This window comes from Ricinus communis, chromosome 2 (genome assembly GCF_019578655.1).
Source record: "Ricinus communis isolate WT05 ecotype wild-type chromosome 2, ASM1957865v1, whole genome shotgun sequence".
Lineage (NCBI taxonomy): Eukaryota > Viridiplantae > Streptophyta > Magnoliopsida > Malpighiales > Euphorbiaceae > Ricinus > Ricinus communis.
The window spans coordinates 3570029-3589761 of NC_063257.1; the positions used below are offsets into that span (position 1 = coordinate 3570029).

At 34.4% G+C, this 19733-nt stretch overlaps 2 protein-coding genes across 2 annotated transcripts; one reads left to right on the plus strand and one right to left on the minus strand.

Moving 5' to 3' along the window:
* The first annotated feature begins 9500 nt into the window (after positions 1-9500).
* On the plus strand, positions 9501-10768 carry LOC8288550 (transcription factor MYB44). The gene has a single exon (XM_002510109.4). The coding sequence runs from the start codon at positions 9640-9642 to the stop codon at positions 10525-10527; it is 888 nt and encodes a 295-aa protein (XP_002510155.1). The 5' UTR covers positions 9501-9639; the 3' UTR covers positions 10528-10768.
* A 1161-nt stretch (positions 10769-11929) lies between these two features.
* LOC8288549 (putative receptor protein kinase ZmPK1) lies at positions 11930-15061 on the minus strand. The gene has a single exon (XM_002510108.4). The coding sequence runs from the start codon at positions 14993-14995 to the stop codon at positions 12557-12559; it is 2439 nt and encodes an 812-aa protein (XP_002510154.3). The 5' UTR covers positions 14996-15061; the 3' UTR covers positions 11930-12556.
* Positions 15062-19733: the final 4672 nt, after the last annotated feature.

Genomic DNA, 19733 nt, shown 5'->3' on the forward strand with positions numbered 1-19733 from the left:
ATAATAATAGTTTATCAATTTTTATAAAATTATGAATATATATGAAATCATTATAAAATTAGGATTGAACTAGATTAATTTATTAAGATTAGAAAATTAATTATTAATTAATTCTATTAAGAATAAATAAGTAGTAATTAATTAATTTAATTAGATTAAAATAAAAATAAAAATATAATTAGCCATTATCTATTCCCTAAAATTGAATATAGGAGGGAAGTTAGATGGTTTCGGGCATAATAGGTGTAAGATTATTGTATATATAAGAATACCAATTAGGTTTCTTTTCTTGCTTAAAGATCTTGAAAGAGTTTTCAAAAGGAAGCAAATGGAATCGTTGATATTGGAAAACAATAATAAAAAGGTTTGTTTATGGAACAACTGTACAGTATTGAAATCGAATTATTCAAGTGGGAGGTTGAAACTTTGACCAACATTATTGAAGTATTGTTCTGTTTTGGTTGGTTGTTGGAGAATGATATGGTCTGTGATGGACAAATTCTCGTTTACGATACTTATGTTTAGAGTTTTCATTTGTTTTCTTTTTCCTTCCAATAACGTCTTTAGCCGACTAAAGCTAGTCAAATTTTATAATGGAGTTTTTTTTTTTTTTTTCTTTATACATCAATTACTATGTAGAGAGATTATTTATTTTATTTTTTTTAAAATTTAATCTATATACTATAAATAATAGAAAATGACACACATATATAAATATTTTATATTTTAATATTAAATAATTAACATACTTTTTATTTAAAATATATATTAATTATCTATCCGTTTGATATATATATTACTCTAAATCTAAATAAAAATCTTCTGTTATTATATTTCAGGAGCAATGTTGTTTTCATCACCATTTTGCCAATGGATTTATGTAGGCGCCAAATCATCTTTAAATTATTTTAAAATAAGATTCAATGAATTTATCTAAAAAAGTTAGAAATATATGAAAGTGATGAGTTTCATTTTTAGGATCTGGGAGGATGGTGGAGACTCGCTTATTAGGGTCATTCAATTTCAGACACTTGCCTTCCATATATTTATAATCCGATAAGAGGATTAGGGGAGTCATATGAAATGTTAAACACCGCGATCGTTAGTCCCTGAAAATCCGGAATACATGTTTCTCCTTCTTTTTAGTACCATTATCCCCTATATAGAGGATGAATTTCCAGGATAACTCTTATAAATATCAGGAAACTATATATAAGTCGAGTAATGTTGATATATGACCCTTTAAACACTAATACCCTCAATCATACTTATATATTTTTTTTTGAATATTTATAAAAAAATTTAAAAATCAATATTAAATATCTCATGACTTATATAAAATATTTTAAAATTACTATTGAATAATATCCTGAATTTTAAATTTTATAAAAAAAATTAATTTCTTAATTAAATACACCTCTAAGAGTGGTCCTCTAAACCAATACGCCTTAACAATTCCTAATAATTTTGTGAATTATAGGTTTTTATATTCCATAGTTACCCAGAGTTTGTAGTGCATCTAATTTCACTTAGGTGACATTAGGTAGATTCAAAGGTACCAATCTTGTGACTATAAAATGAACAAATTTGAGTTAGAACATTTTAACTTTATTGCGGGGCCATTGTCTACCACTGGGACTGCTTCTATAATGAAGTAATTAAGCTAAGTGATTAAATTGATTAGGTATTGACACAAATAGAAAAATTCTGGCTTGTAAAAGTATCAGTGAAAAATACTCACACAGTATGCCTGGAGAATCATTCTGAAAATTAAGTTAATATTTAGATAAAGACTTGGATAAGAGTATTTAAAAGGGTGAAATGACATTACCTTGGACAAGTAGTCAATAGGTTTTTTATAGTAATTGTCATTGGGTAGTTTACTCTCTAAAAGGTAGCTGGTAGTGGTGTGTGAATATTAGGAAAATGGTTCCTATTTTCATGGTTGAAGTGGGGGACGTGGAGTGTTTGTTACTCAGAAAGTGCTCGATCTGAATTCACAGTCCCTGATCTCTTTTTGCAGATGGTCTGATCTTTGGATTAGCGAGCTATGGCTGGCCTTGAGGTGATATGGTTTGCCGGGTTGTATCAGTTATGAATCGAGTTTTGTGTACGAGTATTGATGTTCTTAAATAACCATTTGGACAACTTATATAGCTATTCAATTTAATTCGGAGAAAAGAAGTAAAGAAACGGTCATACTTTATAATAGAGACTCGGTTAAAAGAGATATTCCATGCGACTGCCACTCACCTTCTTCATACGGACTAATCTTGCCCACTCTAATTGCTGACTAGGCGATCCATTGCCCATTTACCCATGATGCATGACTCCCAAAATTCAAAATCGATGACTCCATTTGGCTTTTGCTCCACTCTGTATGTTGTCAGGGCCAAAACTTCACCTATAAATTTACCAGAAAAGCATTCCTGGAAGGGACTAATTAATGTAGATACAACTCTTAAACACCTTATTCTAACCTAGTAAATCACTTATGACATATCTGACTCTTGGTTACATCATTTTGTATAAATTAAACTCTTTAATTCTCTATTTTGTTTTCACTGTTCAAATTAGGCCAGTTTGCCTCATTTGTGCTCATAACCCATTTCGATTCAAATATGAGATTAAATCTTATTTAAAAAGGAATCCTACTTAAAGAGAACCTTTTATATGAGGTAGCATCCTTCTCAAGGAGAAACCTTGCATCTTTGAAAAGAATGACTATACTATTACTAATCTTATATGGCACCTGATTCCTACTAATTCCAAGAGTAGACAAATTTCAGCTATATAAAGACAATATTATATAATCATCTAACTCTTTTCAAAAATTTCTTTTTTTCTTTAAAAAAAAAAAGCTTAAAGATTAAGTTAATTTAAAAAATTTATCAAATAATGTACATCTGATATGTTGCAAGTCCATTCTCGATTAGTAATCACATTAATGGGATTATCAGATACCGCGATTGATTAATCAACTCTTTATTTTTAAAAACTACAAATCTGAAGGTTGAATTATCATATAGCTGAATTTAATTATCAAAATATGCATTTTTAGTTGAGGATGTCAATGAAATTCTTGACTAATTTCTCATGTGTCATGTTATCCTCATTTTTAAATCTGGTCTGTCATTTAGTTTGTATTAGTCCAAATTCAGTAAGCCTCAGTTGGGATACATGACCATTTCAAGAAGCTAAAGAGCTAATCACAAAACATACCTTTATCATTATATAGCAATTAATGTATACAGCAAAAAGTAATTTTAATTCTCACAGTTCTATTACATTAATTTGGGAGATGGTGTGAGAAGGATTTCAACAAAATAAGGTTTTACATATGGCATGTCTTATTATTATTATTATTTCTCTGTTTTGAGATGCAGTAGACATGCAAACTCGAAAGTGTCTTCATCAGGGTTAAGAGTTTGAAACCTAAGGTGGGTATTAGCCCACGCGCTTTCACATTGTCTTGTTACATTTTGCTTTTCAAGAACAACTTAACCGTTGCAGATGTTGGTTACATATATACTAGATATATATGCATGTATATATATTGGTTAATTTGTTATAAAAAAAGAAAAGTAAATAGGTATAGCAATTGTGAAAGAAACAGTTAAAACTCGAAACTGAAAAAACGAGCCGTACGATAAAGGCAGCGTGCTGGGTCTCAAATAACATCAGGTGCTAGCGAATCGGCGTCGTACAATGAATAGATGGATAGATGCATGCAAGCTAAGCTGAAAATCATGGAAACAAGGGACCCGCATTTTGCGAATCCCAAGACTTTGATTCTCTCTTGGAACTCGCGGGATGAAAGAAAAATAAAGCAGGATATTTTCGATTTTATTTTTCTTAAATACTAAGTGGGTTATAGGTGGCATTGCTATTGACGTGGCAAAGCTTGCTTTTCAAATATTACTACTGCATTTAGGTCCGTTAAGCTAAGTGTCGATTGGACCCATTACTTTGCCACATCACTTGCTAATCGACAATTTAACCTATGGTCCCACGCACGCCACTCCCCCACCCAATAAATACAATAGAAAACAGGAAATCATATGTGTGGCAGTTCAAAGGTACATGATTTTTAAGCATAATAAGCTGTCGGGCGTTTACTCATCATTGATTTTGTCGACGTGGTCTCTTTCCTGGGTTCCACCCGTTGCACAATTTCCGTTTCCCAGCTGGGGATGAAAACTACACCACTGACTATAGCCTATGATCCACAACATATATCGGAAGAACTGCCGCACCAATAATTCATCACTGCAATAACAACACAAGGGTCCATCCATTCTCAGATCCCCATAAGTTATTTGCCTAATTAAACGTACAAATTATACCTACTTATTTTCAAATGCATCGGATTGATGCGGGCGGGCGACGGAGATTTAATTTCTATAATACTAAAAATGGTTTAAGTTACATTTGAGGCTTTTCCAAATATAACCCTATTTTGATTCACTTGAAAAGAATTTATTTATGTGAGCTCAATTTTAGACAAAAGCCCGGATTCCAAATTTTCGAATCAAATTTTTACAAAAACTGATTAATAAGAATTTACATCAAAATTGTATTACTCGTATATATTTCCCTATAGAATAATACATAGCCGTTTTAGATTATAGCATGCCTTTTCAAACGTACAATTACGAGATGAGGAATGCCAAAACAAAACAAAAGGAATTCCTCATGTCAATTAGCCCAGAAATTAAGCACGAAATGTTTGTTTTCATTGATAAGCCCTTAACAGAGTAATATAAATGTTGTTCAGGGTACACAAAGTTAATTGTTAATAATGGGTCTATACTAAGGCCATGACCAATGATTATGCATTTTGAATGCCCTCTGGAGAGCCTTAGACCAGATTTATGCTTTCCTTATTTTATGATGCACAAGTAATTAAATCGGTGCCATAGAATCTAAGCAGTGTATTGTCTAAACTCTATTGTGCTTTTACTAGTTTATAGGAGTAGCTATATATATATATATATATATATATATATATATAATCTTTGGTTATTACTCATCCCACATGCGTGCAATCCTGCGGGATCTTTTTTTCTCCTCATGTGTTGTGTTATTTTATGTATTTTGGTATTGTGGATTCAGGCAAAGGCATCAGTGCCCACTTGCATTCAACATTAAACTAAGTTTTTCTTTTTCCCCCCAATTTGTTTGGTCCATTTGGAACCAGGGTTTATCGGGGCGAGGAATGGGAACTTTTGTTTACATTCGCACTAAAGTCTTATATTAATTTCCATAGGCAATACTTAAATCGTGAGAATTAGTGCAAGGAAACATCCTCCCTCTTTCTTACACCATGTGCTTCTTCATTCACCAACCTAATGCCAATCACATTTCTTAATCATTCTTTTAATTGCAGGGATTAATCCGTATTCCTGTAGTACTTGAAAGGTAGCATTTTCTAAAAGACTGACACTATCACCCAATTGTCCCATAAAAAAAAAAAAAAAGAAAAAGAAAACCCTGTTTGCATATGGCAGCAAGGAGAGAATCCAAAGCATCATAGTTGTTGCATAAAGGCGAGCCACAAACGTGCCCACCTTTGGACCAATCTCCGCTCAGTAGTTGCTCTCATAGATGGACCAGTCACCGGACAATTGCTGATAATGCATTAATTGCTTCCATATAAAAAATTTATAAGAAAAAGAGCGTACCACAGGTTTGTTTATCAAATATATATTTGTACTTCATAAGCAATACAAAAGTAGATATTTTGACAATTTATAACATATTTCTTAATCTTTCCATCAAATAATATGTGCGGTTCATAAATTAATTCTCCCCCTTCAAAAGAATTCTGTCGGCAAATTTATCATTCCCCTCCTTATTTCCCCTGTGCCTTTATATACGTACAATATGACAGTTCTTTTATTTTTCTGTTCAGCAAACTTATACAATACAATATCCATTATCTATATGTAGGTTCAGTTGGCCGCTTACGTAACCTGTTCTTTCATTTATTATGTTGTCTTTTTTTAATAACTCGATTATGTTGCATACATACAGAAATGAATTTTTTTTTATTAAATTTGAATCTTTGATGGAACTTAATAATTTTTATCATCCAATTTATAGAAGTTCAATCTCATTGTCTAGCTAACAACTATATGCTAAACTTAATTAATTTTAAAAAATATTAATTTAGTTAAAAATAATTCAATTGTTTTATAAAAATATATAATAAACTGTATTAAATGTTTAATCTCGTCCCCAATGTCCAAGGAAGTAAAAACAAAAAGATTAATTTGTTTGTTAAAGAGAAAAGAGAGAGGGATTGGAAGAGAAAGGTCACGTGAGGTGCAGCCGTGCGGAGGAGGAGAGTCACGTTGAAGTACGGCAAATGGACAAAGGTTAGGTAAGAAGCTGGGTGCGCGTGGCACGTGAGAGTGGTTATGTATGGCAGGGAGGTGGCATAGACAGCTGTCTTACGCGTAACGACTGCGTGTTGAATATCAGTTGCCCCATCCATCTATCTAGCTCCCTTTTATATCTCAATCTCATGTTATGGCTTTTGTAATTGTATTTTGGCCCGTTCAACTTATTTGTTAGCACTTTGAATTTCACCACGGATTTATTTTTAGAGAAAATTACTATTCACTCTAAGATTTATACAAATTTATAAGTTTAATTGTGTATTTTTATAAATAAATTAGTATCAGTTTTCACGTTAGTTTCTATTAACTGTTATTTTTTTTATTTTTTTATTAGTCAATTATTCAAAGAGTTTAATTTACTAAAAAAAATTTAATTTAGTCTTTTAACTTATTATTAAATATTAAATTCATTCAAAATTAAATTATTATTACATTCTAGTAAAATATTTTTATTTTAAATAATTTAATTTAAATTTCTAAGAGATTAGTTTTTTTTAATTGATACAACAGTTTAGTATTTTTCTTGGTTACAAATTTTACTAATATATATACAAAATTTTAAAAAAATTTAAATTTGAATTTAACTCAAATTTTAATTCACATTTTAATACTAAGAGTTATAATTTTCTAATTTAATTTATATAATATAAGTTGAATTTATACATTAGAATTTGATAATTATGATAAGAATAAAAATAAAGAATTTAGTATTTTTTGAAAAATTTAAAAGTTGCACATTCTCTATTGTTATAATTTAAAGTTGAATTTCACATATGATGCTTTTATATGTTCAAGTTATCCAACTTAATTATTATTGGTGTTTTTTAGTAATTAAATTTGATTATAAATGTGTCATAAATTATTATATATCAATATTCAGTATGTTTGATTTATAAAATTACTTTGAACTATTACATATAAAGGTTAAATCATGTTCAAATTTTATTTTTATCCTAAAAAAATCATGTTAAGAAATTAGAATTATAAATATTATACTAAAAATAAAATCATATTATTTTGGATGAAATTGATATTTATATTACTATAAAAAAATAATTTTAAATATTAATTTAATAAAAATTTAAGTTTGGACTGGTTTGATATTTGATAAAAGTTCAGTAACTAATTGAACTTTTTTTAGTCAATTAACTGACTCATTGACAAATAGAAAAAATAGACGAAATAAGATAATAATTAACGGAAATAAACATTAAGATTTACTTTTAAAACTACAAAGTTGAACTTGTAAATTTTGATATATAGAAAAAATAGTAATTTTCTCTTAACTTTAAAATTTTAACATTTTAATCGGTATAAATATGTTCTAATGCTTGAATTTTTTCTCTTTAATTTAATGAGACTTAAATTCTCAAATTTAGTTTTAAAGTATCTATATATCAAAGCTCAAATCTAGGAATAATATTAATGAAAATATTTGAATTTAACACTAAGCTAAAAAAGAAAATCAAAATATTTATCCTTTCAGAAATGATTGACTACTTTATTTCTTCGGGAGATATTGCTGAAATTACAGAAAGACTAATTTTACTTGGTGAAAACTGTATGTTATGCATTTCAAGCAAAATAATTTCTTTTCAAATCAAAATAGAATTTCATTAAACAGAAACATTTACATCATATGAGCAAAGAGCTTTAAGCACCAAAATGAGCCGATTTGCCAAAGCATGAGCGACTTCATTCGTCAAGCAAAGCAATTTTTAAAATTGCACTTTGAATCATCGGGCGATTATTCAATAGATAATATTAAAAAATGCATATTTTCTTACTATAAACATATAATAATTAATATGACAATTTAATTTTTTTATGGGTTAATTAGTATGTGGTGGTTAATTAAATGCGGCTGCAAACCCATACTTCAAAAATTGTAGAGTAACTATTTACCAAAAATATTATTCTGTTTAGTTTCCCTAAATAAGAAACTAAAGGCATTAAGTACTAGAAGTTCTACTTATATGCGAACATGAGAAAAGAAAAGGCAAAAGAAAAAAAAATGTATATTTATATATGATAAAGGAGAAAAGAAAAAAAGAAAAGGAAGAGCTTTTGAACAAACATGCAACATGATTTAGAGGCAGCGCTTGTCTCATAATTTAAATTCAATGCAAAGAAAAAATGAAAAGACGTAAACGAAGCAACCAGGAAAGTTTCAAAAAGAGGGAGAGCATTTAAAATATTTGAAATAATGCAGGTAAGACGGTGGAGTCGGTTTTGGCAGCTCAGAAACGGAAAGAAAAGGTGGAGCGTGACCGCCACGTGTAGGTGGTGGGGAAGTAGGCCGTTAAGGTGTGAATTGGGAGTGGGGCTACCTTGACAGCCTGGACTGACAGATTTGTAGTACCGTTCTTCCCCCGATTCTGCTTCTCAACTTTTGTCGTTTTCTGTGCCAGCTCATCACCTTCCGTGCGTCCTTTTCTCTCCCCTATCTCTCTCTCTCTTTTTCTATAATTAAAGAAAAAATGAAATATCATTATAAAAAAATAAAATAAAATGTGTTCGCGTAAATGCTCTCCAGCCTGGCTCGGTCAAAGTCATCTCCTGCGCTCCCATCCATCTCCACCCGTACTACTTCACTTTAACATTTTCTTATCATCAGATAAGTACCTTATTTTCTTATTATAACTAACAATAATCACATACAAAATATCCACGTTTCTTTTTAAATTTTCTTAACTTCCAAAACTGTCATTTAGCTTTTCAATTTCTTTATTTTCTCTTTTTATTTTAACCGTCTCACTTCAGTTACCGGTTACTGACTGAGATTTTTCTTTCTTTTCATTTTCATTTTTTTAACGAAAAATCAATCAATTTAATCGAGACCGCCCATCAATGCCACCAGGTTGCGTGATTAGTGATTATAGTGTCGATCTGACTGCAGATAAAAACCAAAAAATATTTGAGAGTATAATTATACGTGTAAGTTGGAGGGACTACGATATGACGCGTGTCAATTTGACAGCTGTTTACTAGTAACTGCCTTGCTTAGACTCACAACGGCCATGACCGGTCACTACAACCGGTTTAACAAGTCATCCTTATCTCTTCCATATATATATAAATATACTCCTCCTCCACTGCTATCACTCTGTTCCTTCATTTGAAAAAAAAAAAAAAACAAAACCAACGGTGAGGCTCAGCTTACACCACCACCGAGAAACAAAACCTTCAATTAAATTTTCGAAACTAGGGCTGAATTAGGATCCTCTCTAAATCGATGGCCTGTTCTAATAGTACAGCGAGAAAAGACGTTGATAGGATCAAGGGTCCATGGAGTCCAGAAGAAGATGAGGCGTTACAAAGGCTGGTTCAAAACTATGGTCCAAGAAATTGGTCATTAATAAGCAAATCGATCCCTGGTCGATCTGGCAAGTCTTGCAGGTTACGATGGTGTAACCAGCTGTCACCTGAGGTCGAACACAGACCTTTTACACCTGAAGAAGATGAAACTATTATGAGAGCTCATTCTCGCTTCGGTAATAAGTGGGCCACCATCGCTCGTCTTCTCAATGGCCGTACCGATAACGCTATTAAAAACCATTGGAACTCGACCCTCAAGCGAAAATGTTACGACCTAAACGACGACGTGGCCCATAACCCACAGCCTCTTAAAAGATCCGCGAGCCTTGGTGCGGGTGGTCTTCCGGGTAGCCCATCCGGATCTGATCTCAGCGATTCAAGTTTACCCGATATGGCTTCTTCTCCGGTTTACCGCCCTTTGGCAAGAACCGGCTCCCTTGTTGTCCCGCCGGCTTCTCTTCCACTCGATGCCACCTCTTCGACTACTACCACTACTACTGCAGATCCGCCGACTTCCCTGACCCTTTCTCTTCCTGGATCCGATGAAGTTTCGAATCAAATATCTGGACCCGAATTCACACAGTTAGCGGTGCCAGTGCAACAAGTTCCAGCTGTACAACAACAGAATGGAATTGGGTTTGAGAAGCAGTTTTTTACACCAGAGTTTTTGACAGTTATGCAAGAGATGATAAGGAAGGAAGTTAGGAACTATATGTCTGGGGTCGAGCAGAACGGGCTGTGCATGCAAACTGAAGCTATAAGAAATGCTGTCGTTAAGCGAATTGGGATTAGTAGAATCGAGTAGTAGAGTATTAGTGCTTAATTATCATTCTAATCATCCAGCTCAGGGGATTAAGCAAAATTTGGAGAGAGGAGAGAAATTGCGTCTTTTATTTTGCTTTATACACAAGTAATAATTTTGGCTGTAGTGTACAGATGAACAAAATGGGGAAGGATCTCAGAAAAGAAAATGAAAAAAAAAAAGGAAAAGAAATCCTTTTTGAATATAAACTTCAGAAAAAGAAAACAAAATCTCTTTGCCCTTCTTTTTGTTATTTGTTAATTTACTTAATTTGTTTTTAGTTTTGAGAACCCAGATATTCTTAAGACAAAACAAGATTTGAAATCGAGAATAGGACTCATTCAATTAAAGGGCTAAGTTGGTTATAGTTGTTAAACAGAACAACCGTTTTTGTTTGCATGTGGAGAATCAAAGAAGGATAAAAATCAAATGCCAGTTTTTATGTCCTTCAGAACAGAAAATTCTTGCATGAATAATTTTGTTTGTTATTTTGTTAGTTGGCTGGCTTACTAGGAGGAAAAAAAAAATGATTAAGTGCGTGCTCTGCAAGTTCTTAAGGCATGTGGGAAAATTGGAGATAGAAACTTGGAAGTTTCCCTTTGGACCATTGAAAAATTGCATATTCTGTATCTTATTATGCTCCCCAGCCGCTTCATCTATGTTCTATGAAGCGGGAATAGGATAAGGAGAAAATTGCTGCAGTGATAGCTGCATCAAGAACTGGTCATCTGCTCCTTGTGCAGATTTAGCCGCTTCACCATCATTTGTCATGCCATCCATCAGAGTGTTAAAACACAGATAAATAAGAGGGGCCAGGCCTTGGCCTTGCCCTGACAGTGTACGTCGCTATTTTGCAAGTAACAAACTTGAGTCTTTTGAAGGGAATTTTGCTAATTAGAGATCCAATTCTTTTAAGGAAGCATGCCATATTTTTGGTCTCAGGTTTTACCAATTCTGTATGTATTTTTTAATAATGCATACGATTGATACGAGTAAGAATAGAATTGGATTTCTTAAAGAAAAATGATGCTGAAATTGGTGTTAGATGTGCAATGGATGAAACTGAGATTTTAATGTGTTTCCACAATTCGGTACAAAATGGTGCATGTTATTGAAGAGTTGAGACTCATTATTCTAAAGCGAGGCTGATGTCAAGAAGGTCCATTTTTCATGTGCTTATTCATTCTTGGAATAAGTACAAAAAGGTAATTGTAGTTCTATTTCTTTGATTTTCAGTGTGTATTTTATTTAAGCAAACACAGTTTCATAGTTAATGTCGTAATAAAAAAAACATATTTTGAAGTTAACAAATTTTTGATTTATAAGGATAGTCATTTTTATTTCGATCAACTACTATGATAACTTCATTTATAGCTACTAGAAAGGCTCAAGTAAGACTATAAACTTAAAAATTATCTGCTTGTATTGTATTTTATGTTTTCATATAGTTTTGATAAGCAAGAAATGCAGTTTGTCTTCCTTGAATACAGTGGGAGCTAATTGAGGAGAAGTAAATGAAAATCAATTGGCTACTTTTTGTGCTCAGGGGCTCACACGTAAGTCCAATAAATAACCTAAATTCAACAATTATGGTTCCTTTGGACCCCGTAAGTCCCTTCATATCTGATAATAGTTACTACAAGAATTTGGAAAAGGGTCTTGGTCTTCTAGCTTCTGATAAATAAGAAAATACACAATATAATGGCAATTGAATTTGGGAGCAACTCAACCTTGTGGGAAGGCAGATTCCGTGAGGCTATGATCCATTTGAGTACTCTCAGTGTCAAGGAGGATTTTCGGGGAGAGATGAGGAGAAATTGCCATCCGACGAAATTAATTTGGGTGTCCCTCTATATTTGGGCTACTCAAGCAAATTCATTAAAATAAATAAGGAGATGCACAGAATTTAGTATAGTGTGGCTTCCTTCAATCCATCTGAGTTTCTTATAGAATATTCGCAAAAGTACTACAGCACTTCAATGGCTTAATATGTTATCCAAAGACCTTTTGACAGTTGCACTCACCATTGTTGCTAATGATCATTTTCATTCCTGACAAGCATCTCAACTACTTGGCTCATGGTGGGTCTTGCATCTTTGTTTTCCTCAACACACTGCAAAGCCACTTCAATCATAGTTTCCAATTTCTTAGTGTCATAGCCACTCCCCACTGTGGGGTCTATGATCTCTTTAACCCAAATTGTTTTAGCAGCAACTCCACTTTTTTTCTTTTTGATCCACTCAACTAATCTTTCCTGCTCTCCTGCCTGGTTGCTACAAGTAGCATGGTCACCCAGAGCTGGGCTCTTCCCGGTCACCATCTCTAACACGACTATCCCATAGCTATAGACATCCACCTTAGCTGTGATAGGCAGATTAAATAGCCAATCTGGAGCCATGTAACCTCTGGTCCCTCTCATCCTTGAAAAGTCTATATTCCTAATGCCACTTCTATTTAGCAAACGGGAGAGGCCAAAATCTGATACCTTTGGCTGGTAGTCAGAGTCGAGGAGTACGTTTTCTGGCTTTACGTCGCAGTGCACAACCCATTCCAAGCATTCTTCATGGAGATATGCTAGGCCTTTTGCAGTCCCGACAGCAATTTCAAACCTCTTTTTCCAGTCAAGTTCTTTGGCAGACAGAGTTTTGGCCAAAGAACCATGCTCCATGTATTCGTAGACCAAAAGCCTACGGTTTCCTTCTACACAATATCCCCACATGGCTATCAAATTCATGTGATTAAGCTTCCCAATGGTGCTTAATTCTGCTAGAAATTCAGCCTCTCCCTGGTTACTTTTATTAAGTCTCTTAATTGCTGCAACTCGATGATCACGCAATATGCCTTTGTAAACGATTCCTCCCCCTCCTCTTCCAATTTCCTCTCTGAAATTTCGCGTTGCTTTCTTCAGCTCGCTGTATGTGAATCTTCTGAAACCTGTTGCAGCAAGCAGACAGGCCTGATCAGATGCATCTCTATTCTGCCAGCTTCTAATTAATAAAAGCCACACCAAAATCATTAACATTTCGATGGCTCCTATAAGACCAAAAAACCAAAGCAAGAACTCCAAGGGCCAATTTCGATGGCTTCTTGCATATCTTCTGTCCAATTGCGCAACAATTTGAGTAGGACAACGCAAACTGGATATGCTGTTTACAGTAAGGTTGTTGGAGAAGTAACTGTCCTTGGGCACTTTCACATAAAGGTCACCTGCGAAATACGGAGTACTGTAACCATTTTGTAATTGCGTCTTGGGATAACACGAACCAACTTGATAAACAAAACCTTTGCAATCACATCTTCCTAAACAAAGTCTTTTGCACCTCTCCAATGTGTAATTTTGCGTGTAGGTAATATCATATCCATAACTTTCAACATGTGGCAGTTGAAGGAAAGTAGTCTCATTTGAGTCGCAAGAAAAATTAAATTCTGGCTCACAACCATGAGACAAATCAGTGTAACTTCTCAATCTAAATCCCGGAAGGCAAGAGCATTTCCTACCAATGCCAAGCTTAAAGCTGCACATACTGTTAGGTCCACAAGCTCCGTGAATCATGCATGTGTCAGCAAAGACTTGCCATGACACAACCCAGGAACCATTTCCTCGGCTATACAAGCGAAGATTGCCATCAAAATCAAGTGTCAATCGCAGTTGAAGTCCTTCTCCATAATCCGCTGAGAAAAATTCGAATTTATCTGATGAAGTAAACTCTCCCAAGGAATCTAGGAAAGCAATTCTGCTGCTGTTGTATAAGGTTCTGCCTGGTTGGTAACCCAAATGATGCTGTTCTGGCCAGTAGATACTTGAGACATCTGGACCATCATAAAGAAGACGTAGAACATTATCGTCATTGAATGCTAACTTGTAGAAACCTGAAGAAAAATTGCTCAGGCTTCTAGATGAGACCAGCATTGTATTTCTGGTCAAACTCTGGAGTGGAAGAAGGGTATCTGTTGGGTAGTCATAGCTTTGCCAAAGAATAACACCCTCTGCCGTAACTAGAACAAGATTGCCAGTATCTCGAAGCTGCAGTGAATCTGAAGATTTTGCAATTGTGTTGGTAGCCCAAACAACATGATCAACATCAGTTAATATGAGATTACCATTTTTCAGTAAAGATAGCTTTGATCGCTTTCCATTAATGGGTTGGTCCCGATTTGCCATCCAAACTACTGTGTTGTTTGAGAAAGGGGATTCACTAAACCATATGCCAAAACAATAAGCATTGTCGCCAACTTGGTGAAAACCAGCAAAGAAAATGCGATTTGGTGAAACCAAAACATGGTCTGGTTTCTCCACAAACAGAGACAATCCTTTATGTAAATTATCATGTAATGTTGAAGATGAAAATGAAGTCGAAGGTGATATGAACAGCGACAAAACAATAAAGGAGAAAATGGTAGACATTTGGAACAACTTGATGGTTGAGACTTGAGATGACAGGTGAGACATAAGACCAGATGAACACATCATTTGGACCTTATAAATTACTTAGCACTGGAAAGAATCCATCTTAGAAAAACTACGAGTAATGGCATGCAATTATGAATATTTTTTCAAAAGCTAGAGATCTTTTTTTAAGAGTCAAAAGAAAAAGGTGTTCCTTTTGAAATTGGTGAGCCTACTGACTTGCACCTTGGGCAATAAAACTATTACGTAAATGAACTACTTCACCTGGTTAGATTTGTTAAATTGAAACTTAAATTGATAATAAGTTCGAATATTCATTTAGATTCAATTTTATTATTCTTGAACTTCCGTTAAAAATATGGTTATTATTGCTTAAACTGATATTTAATTATTATTTTTCATTGAATAAGATTGGCCAAATATGTTCACTAATTTGTCCAATTATTCATAATGAGTTTAACTATAATTTTCAAGCTAATTTTAAGAAATGATGAAGTTAAAATAAATAACCTTTAAAATTAAAAAGCGTAAAATAGCGTGTGTGTATATACAGTAAACAAAAACCAATAAGAAAAAAAGAACTAGTATATTTCAATTTAACCATATATAATATGATAAAAATATCAACTAAAAATTTTAGGATGTATCTGTTTGCAAAATCAAAATATTATGGGGAAATATGGGTCCTGGATTTCACATATTTCTTAGGGCTAATTGTTGGTATTTAGGGATTTGTATCTATCCCATATTGTTAAGTTATTAATTTTTGAGGAGTATTTCTCCCACATTGCTAAGTTAACAATGTTGAGGTACCTTCCAAGCCTATATAATAGAGGCCTCACTTTGTTATTCCATCATCCAAAAAATAAGAGAAAAATATTAGAGAGTTAAGCAATTATTTTTCTCTTATTATAAAGAGAGAATTTAAATATTTTCTCCTTTATAAATAGAGAGTTTGTAACTCCTAATATTTTCTTATAGTAAAATTCTTCTATCCTTACCCGTGGTTTTTACCCTAATTTGTTTAAGGGTTTTCCACGTAAATCTGTGTGTTCTATTGTGTATTTTATCTTACTTTATCTTTATTTTCTCAAATTATTAGCTGTGATTTTGCTCTATCAGGTTCATATTTTTCTACAATTGGTATCAAAGCTTGGTTGGTAAGAAACTCCTTAAAATTCTGTGATTGTAGCTCAGATCTTTCACATCAGAAAAGAATTTTGAGGTTTCTTTAGTGCAAAAGAGCTTGTGTGGAGTAGTAAGAATACTTACAATTTAAGGAAGGTTCTGTCTAAGGAGATTGGTATTTAAGAGGTCCGCTTGTAACCCTTTAGTCTTTCCTGAAAACTTACCTAGTGATTTATGTTCATTACTGCGGTTCATTTTACAAGCTAAAAGGCACCGTTTGTAATAGAAGCAATGGCGGCAAAATTTGAGATTGAAAAGTTCAACGGGAGTAATTTCTCACTGTGGAAATTAAAGATAAAGGTTGTATTGAGAAAAGACAATTGTCTTGTAGCTATCAGTGAACAACCGACAACACTCACAAATGATAATAAGTGGAACGAGATGGATGGGAATGCTATTGCAAACCTTCATCTAGCACTTGCAGAAGGAATCTTATCCAGTATAGAAGAAAAGAAAACGGCAAAGGAGATTTGGGACTACCTCACTAGACTGTACGAAGCCAAGTCATTACACAATAAAATTTTTTTTAAGAGGAAACTTTACACATTAAGAATGTCAGAATCTACTTCAGTGACAGAGCACCTTAAGGTCTTGAATACTCTATTTTCTCAACTCACATCTTTGGGCTATAAAATAGAGTCACAAGAACGTGCAGAGCTTCTACTCCAAAGTCTACCTGATTCATATTATCAACTCATCATCAGTTTGACAAATAATGTTGTTACCGAAATTCTAGTCTTTGATGATATAGCAGCCGCTAAGAAGAAAATCGGCGAAGAAACAAGAAAGACAAGCAGGCAGGTTCACAACAGGTGGAAGCCTTGATGGTGATGAGAGGGAGATCAACAGAACGTGGTCCAAATGGGAGTCACAATCATGGTAGATCAAAATCAAAAAGTAAGAAGAATTATAAATGCTACCATTGTGGTAAGAAAGGTCACCTGAAGAGGGATTGTTGGAGTTTGAAGAATTCCAATCCTCAAGGGAATGTGGCATGCACTTCGGATGATGGAAATGTATTGTGCTGTGAAGCAGCAATATCAACTGAGAGCAGAAAGAGATTTGCTGATGTATGGCTTCTTGACTCATGAGCAACTTATCACATGACCTCTCGAAGAGAATGGTTCCATCACTATGAACCTATCTTATGAGGATCTGTGTATAGTTGTGAAGATAATGTCTTAAAAATCATAGGCATTGGAACTATCAGGTTGAAGATGCACGACGGTACAGTCTACACTATTCAAGGAGTGCGACATGTGGAAGGTCTGAAGAAGAATTTGTTATCTCTGGGACAACTGGATGATCTTAATTGCATCATCAAAGTTCAGAAAGGAATCATGAAGATTAGCCGAGGAGAGCTTGTAATTATGAAAGGAGAAAAAATTACTGCTAATTTGTATATATTTTTAGGAGAGACTGTGCATGAAGCAGAAGTATCTATTGCTTCAAGTAGTTCGAGCGAGAGATCTGCAATGGTGTGGCATCAGAAGCTTGGACATATGTCTGAACAACGCATGAAGGTTCTTGCTGAGAAAAATCTACTTCCTGGTCTCACAAAGGTGTCATTACCCTTTTGTGAGCATTGCATAACAAGCAAGCAGCATCGACTACAGTTCAATACATCCAATTCTAGAAGCAAGGATGTTCTAGATTTAGTTCACTCTGATGCATGGCAAGCACCAATTTCATCACTAGGAGGAGCTAAGTACTTTGTGTCCTTCATCGATGATTACTCCAGGAGATGTTGGGTGTATCCTATCAAGAGCAAGGGAGATGTATTTGCAGTTTTCAAAACTTACAAAGCGCGGGTTGAACTTGATTTAGGTAATAAGATCAAGTGTTTGAGGATAGATAATGGAGGAGAATACACAGGTAATGAATTTGATAGCTTTTGTAAGCAAGAAGGCATTAAAAGGCAGTTCACTACGGCATACACTCCTCAACAAAATGGAGTGGCAAAGCGGATGAACAGAACTCTGTTAGAAAGAACTAGAGCAATGTTGGGAGCTGCAAGCCTGAATAAGGCATTTTGGGCTGAGGCAGTTAACACCGCTTGTTATGTGATTAACCGGTCTCCATCTACAACAATTGATCAAAAGACACCAATGGAGATGTGGACTGGGAAGCCAGTTGATTATTCAAACCTCCATATATTTGGAAGTCCTGTGTATGTGATGTATAATACCCAAGAAACTACAAAGCTGGATCCAAAATCTAGAAAGTGTTTGTTCCTGGGATATGCTGATGGTGTGAAGGGGTATCGCCTGTGGGATCCCACTGCCCACAATGTTATAATCAGCAGGGATGTAAGCTTCTTAGAAGATAAATTGAAGGGAGAAGATGATAGCACTTCAAAAGAAAATTCAGAGACTACAACTATACAGGTGGAAAGAAAGTCTACAGAAAAAGATTCTTCTAAAGCAGCACTAGAGCACGAAGAGGAAGAACCAGTCGAGTTTGAAAAGCCAGTCGAGTTTGAAGAGTCAGAACTTGGAAAGGGAAAATGTATAAAATTTACACCAACCTAGCATTATGATTATGATATAGGCAGCAATGTCGTATACTGTCTTCTAACTGAGGAAGGGGAGCCATCAACTCTCTAAGAAGCAATGAGCAGTTCAGATGCATCTCAGTGGATGGCAGCAATGCAAGAAGAGATGGAAGCTCTACATATGAACAAGACTTGGGAGCTTATGCCATTACCACAAGGAAGAAAGGCCATTGGCAACAAATGGGTCTTTAAGATCAAAAGAAATAGTGATGATCAAGTGGAGCGGTTTCGTGCAAGAATGGTGGTGAAAGGATATACTCAGAAGGAGGGGATTGACTTCAATGAAATATTTTCCCCTGTGGTTCGATTAACAACTGTTCGAGTAGTCTTGGCGATGTGTGCTACATTTGACTTACATCTAGAGCAGCTGGATGTGAAAACAACTTTTCTTCATGGAGATCTTAAGGAAGAAATTTATATGCTCCAGCCAGAAGGTTTTGAAGAAAAAGAAAAGCGGAACTTGGTTTGTAGGTTGAACAAATCTTTATACGGTTTAAAGCAGGCGCCGAGGTGTTGGTATAAGTGATTTGATTCCTTCATCATGAGCCTTGGATACAACAGACTTAATGCAGACCCTTATGCATATTTCAAGAGGTTTGGTGAAAGTGTTTTTATTATCTTACTGTTGTATGTAGATGACATGTTGGTAGTAGACCCCAACAAAGATCATATTGAAGAATTAAAGGCACAGTTGGCTAGGGAATTTGAAATGAAGAACTTGGGACCAGTAAACAAGATTCTAGGGATGCAAATTCACCGAGACAGAAACAATAGGAAGATTTGGCTTTCTCAGAAAAATTATTTGAAGAACGTCTTACGACACTTCAATATGGAAGATTGTAAGTCAATTTCTACCCCTCTTCCTGTTAGTTTTAAATTATCCTCCAGTATGAGTCCTAGCAGTGAAAAAGAAATGATGGAAATGTCTCGAGTACCGTATGCATCAGTAGTGGGGAGTTTAATGTTCGCGATGATTTGTACACGACCAGACATTGCACATGTAGTGGGGGTAGTAAGTCGGTACATGGCGAATCCTGACAGAGAGCATTGGAATGCTGT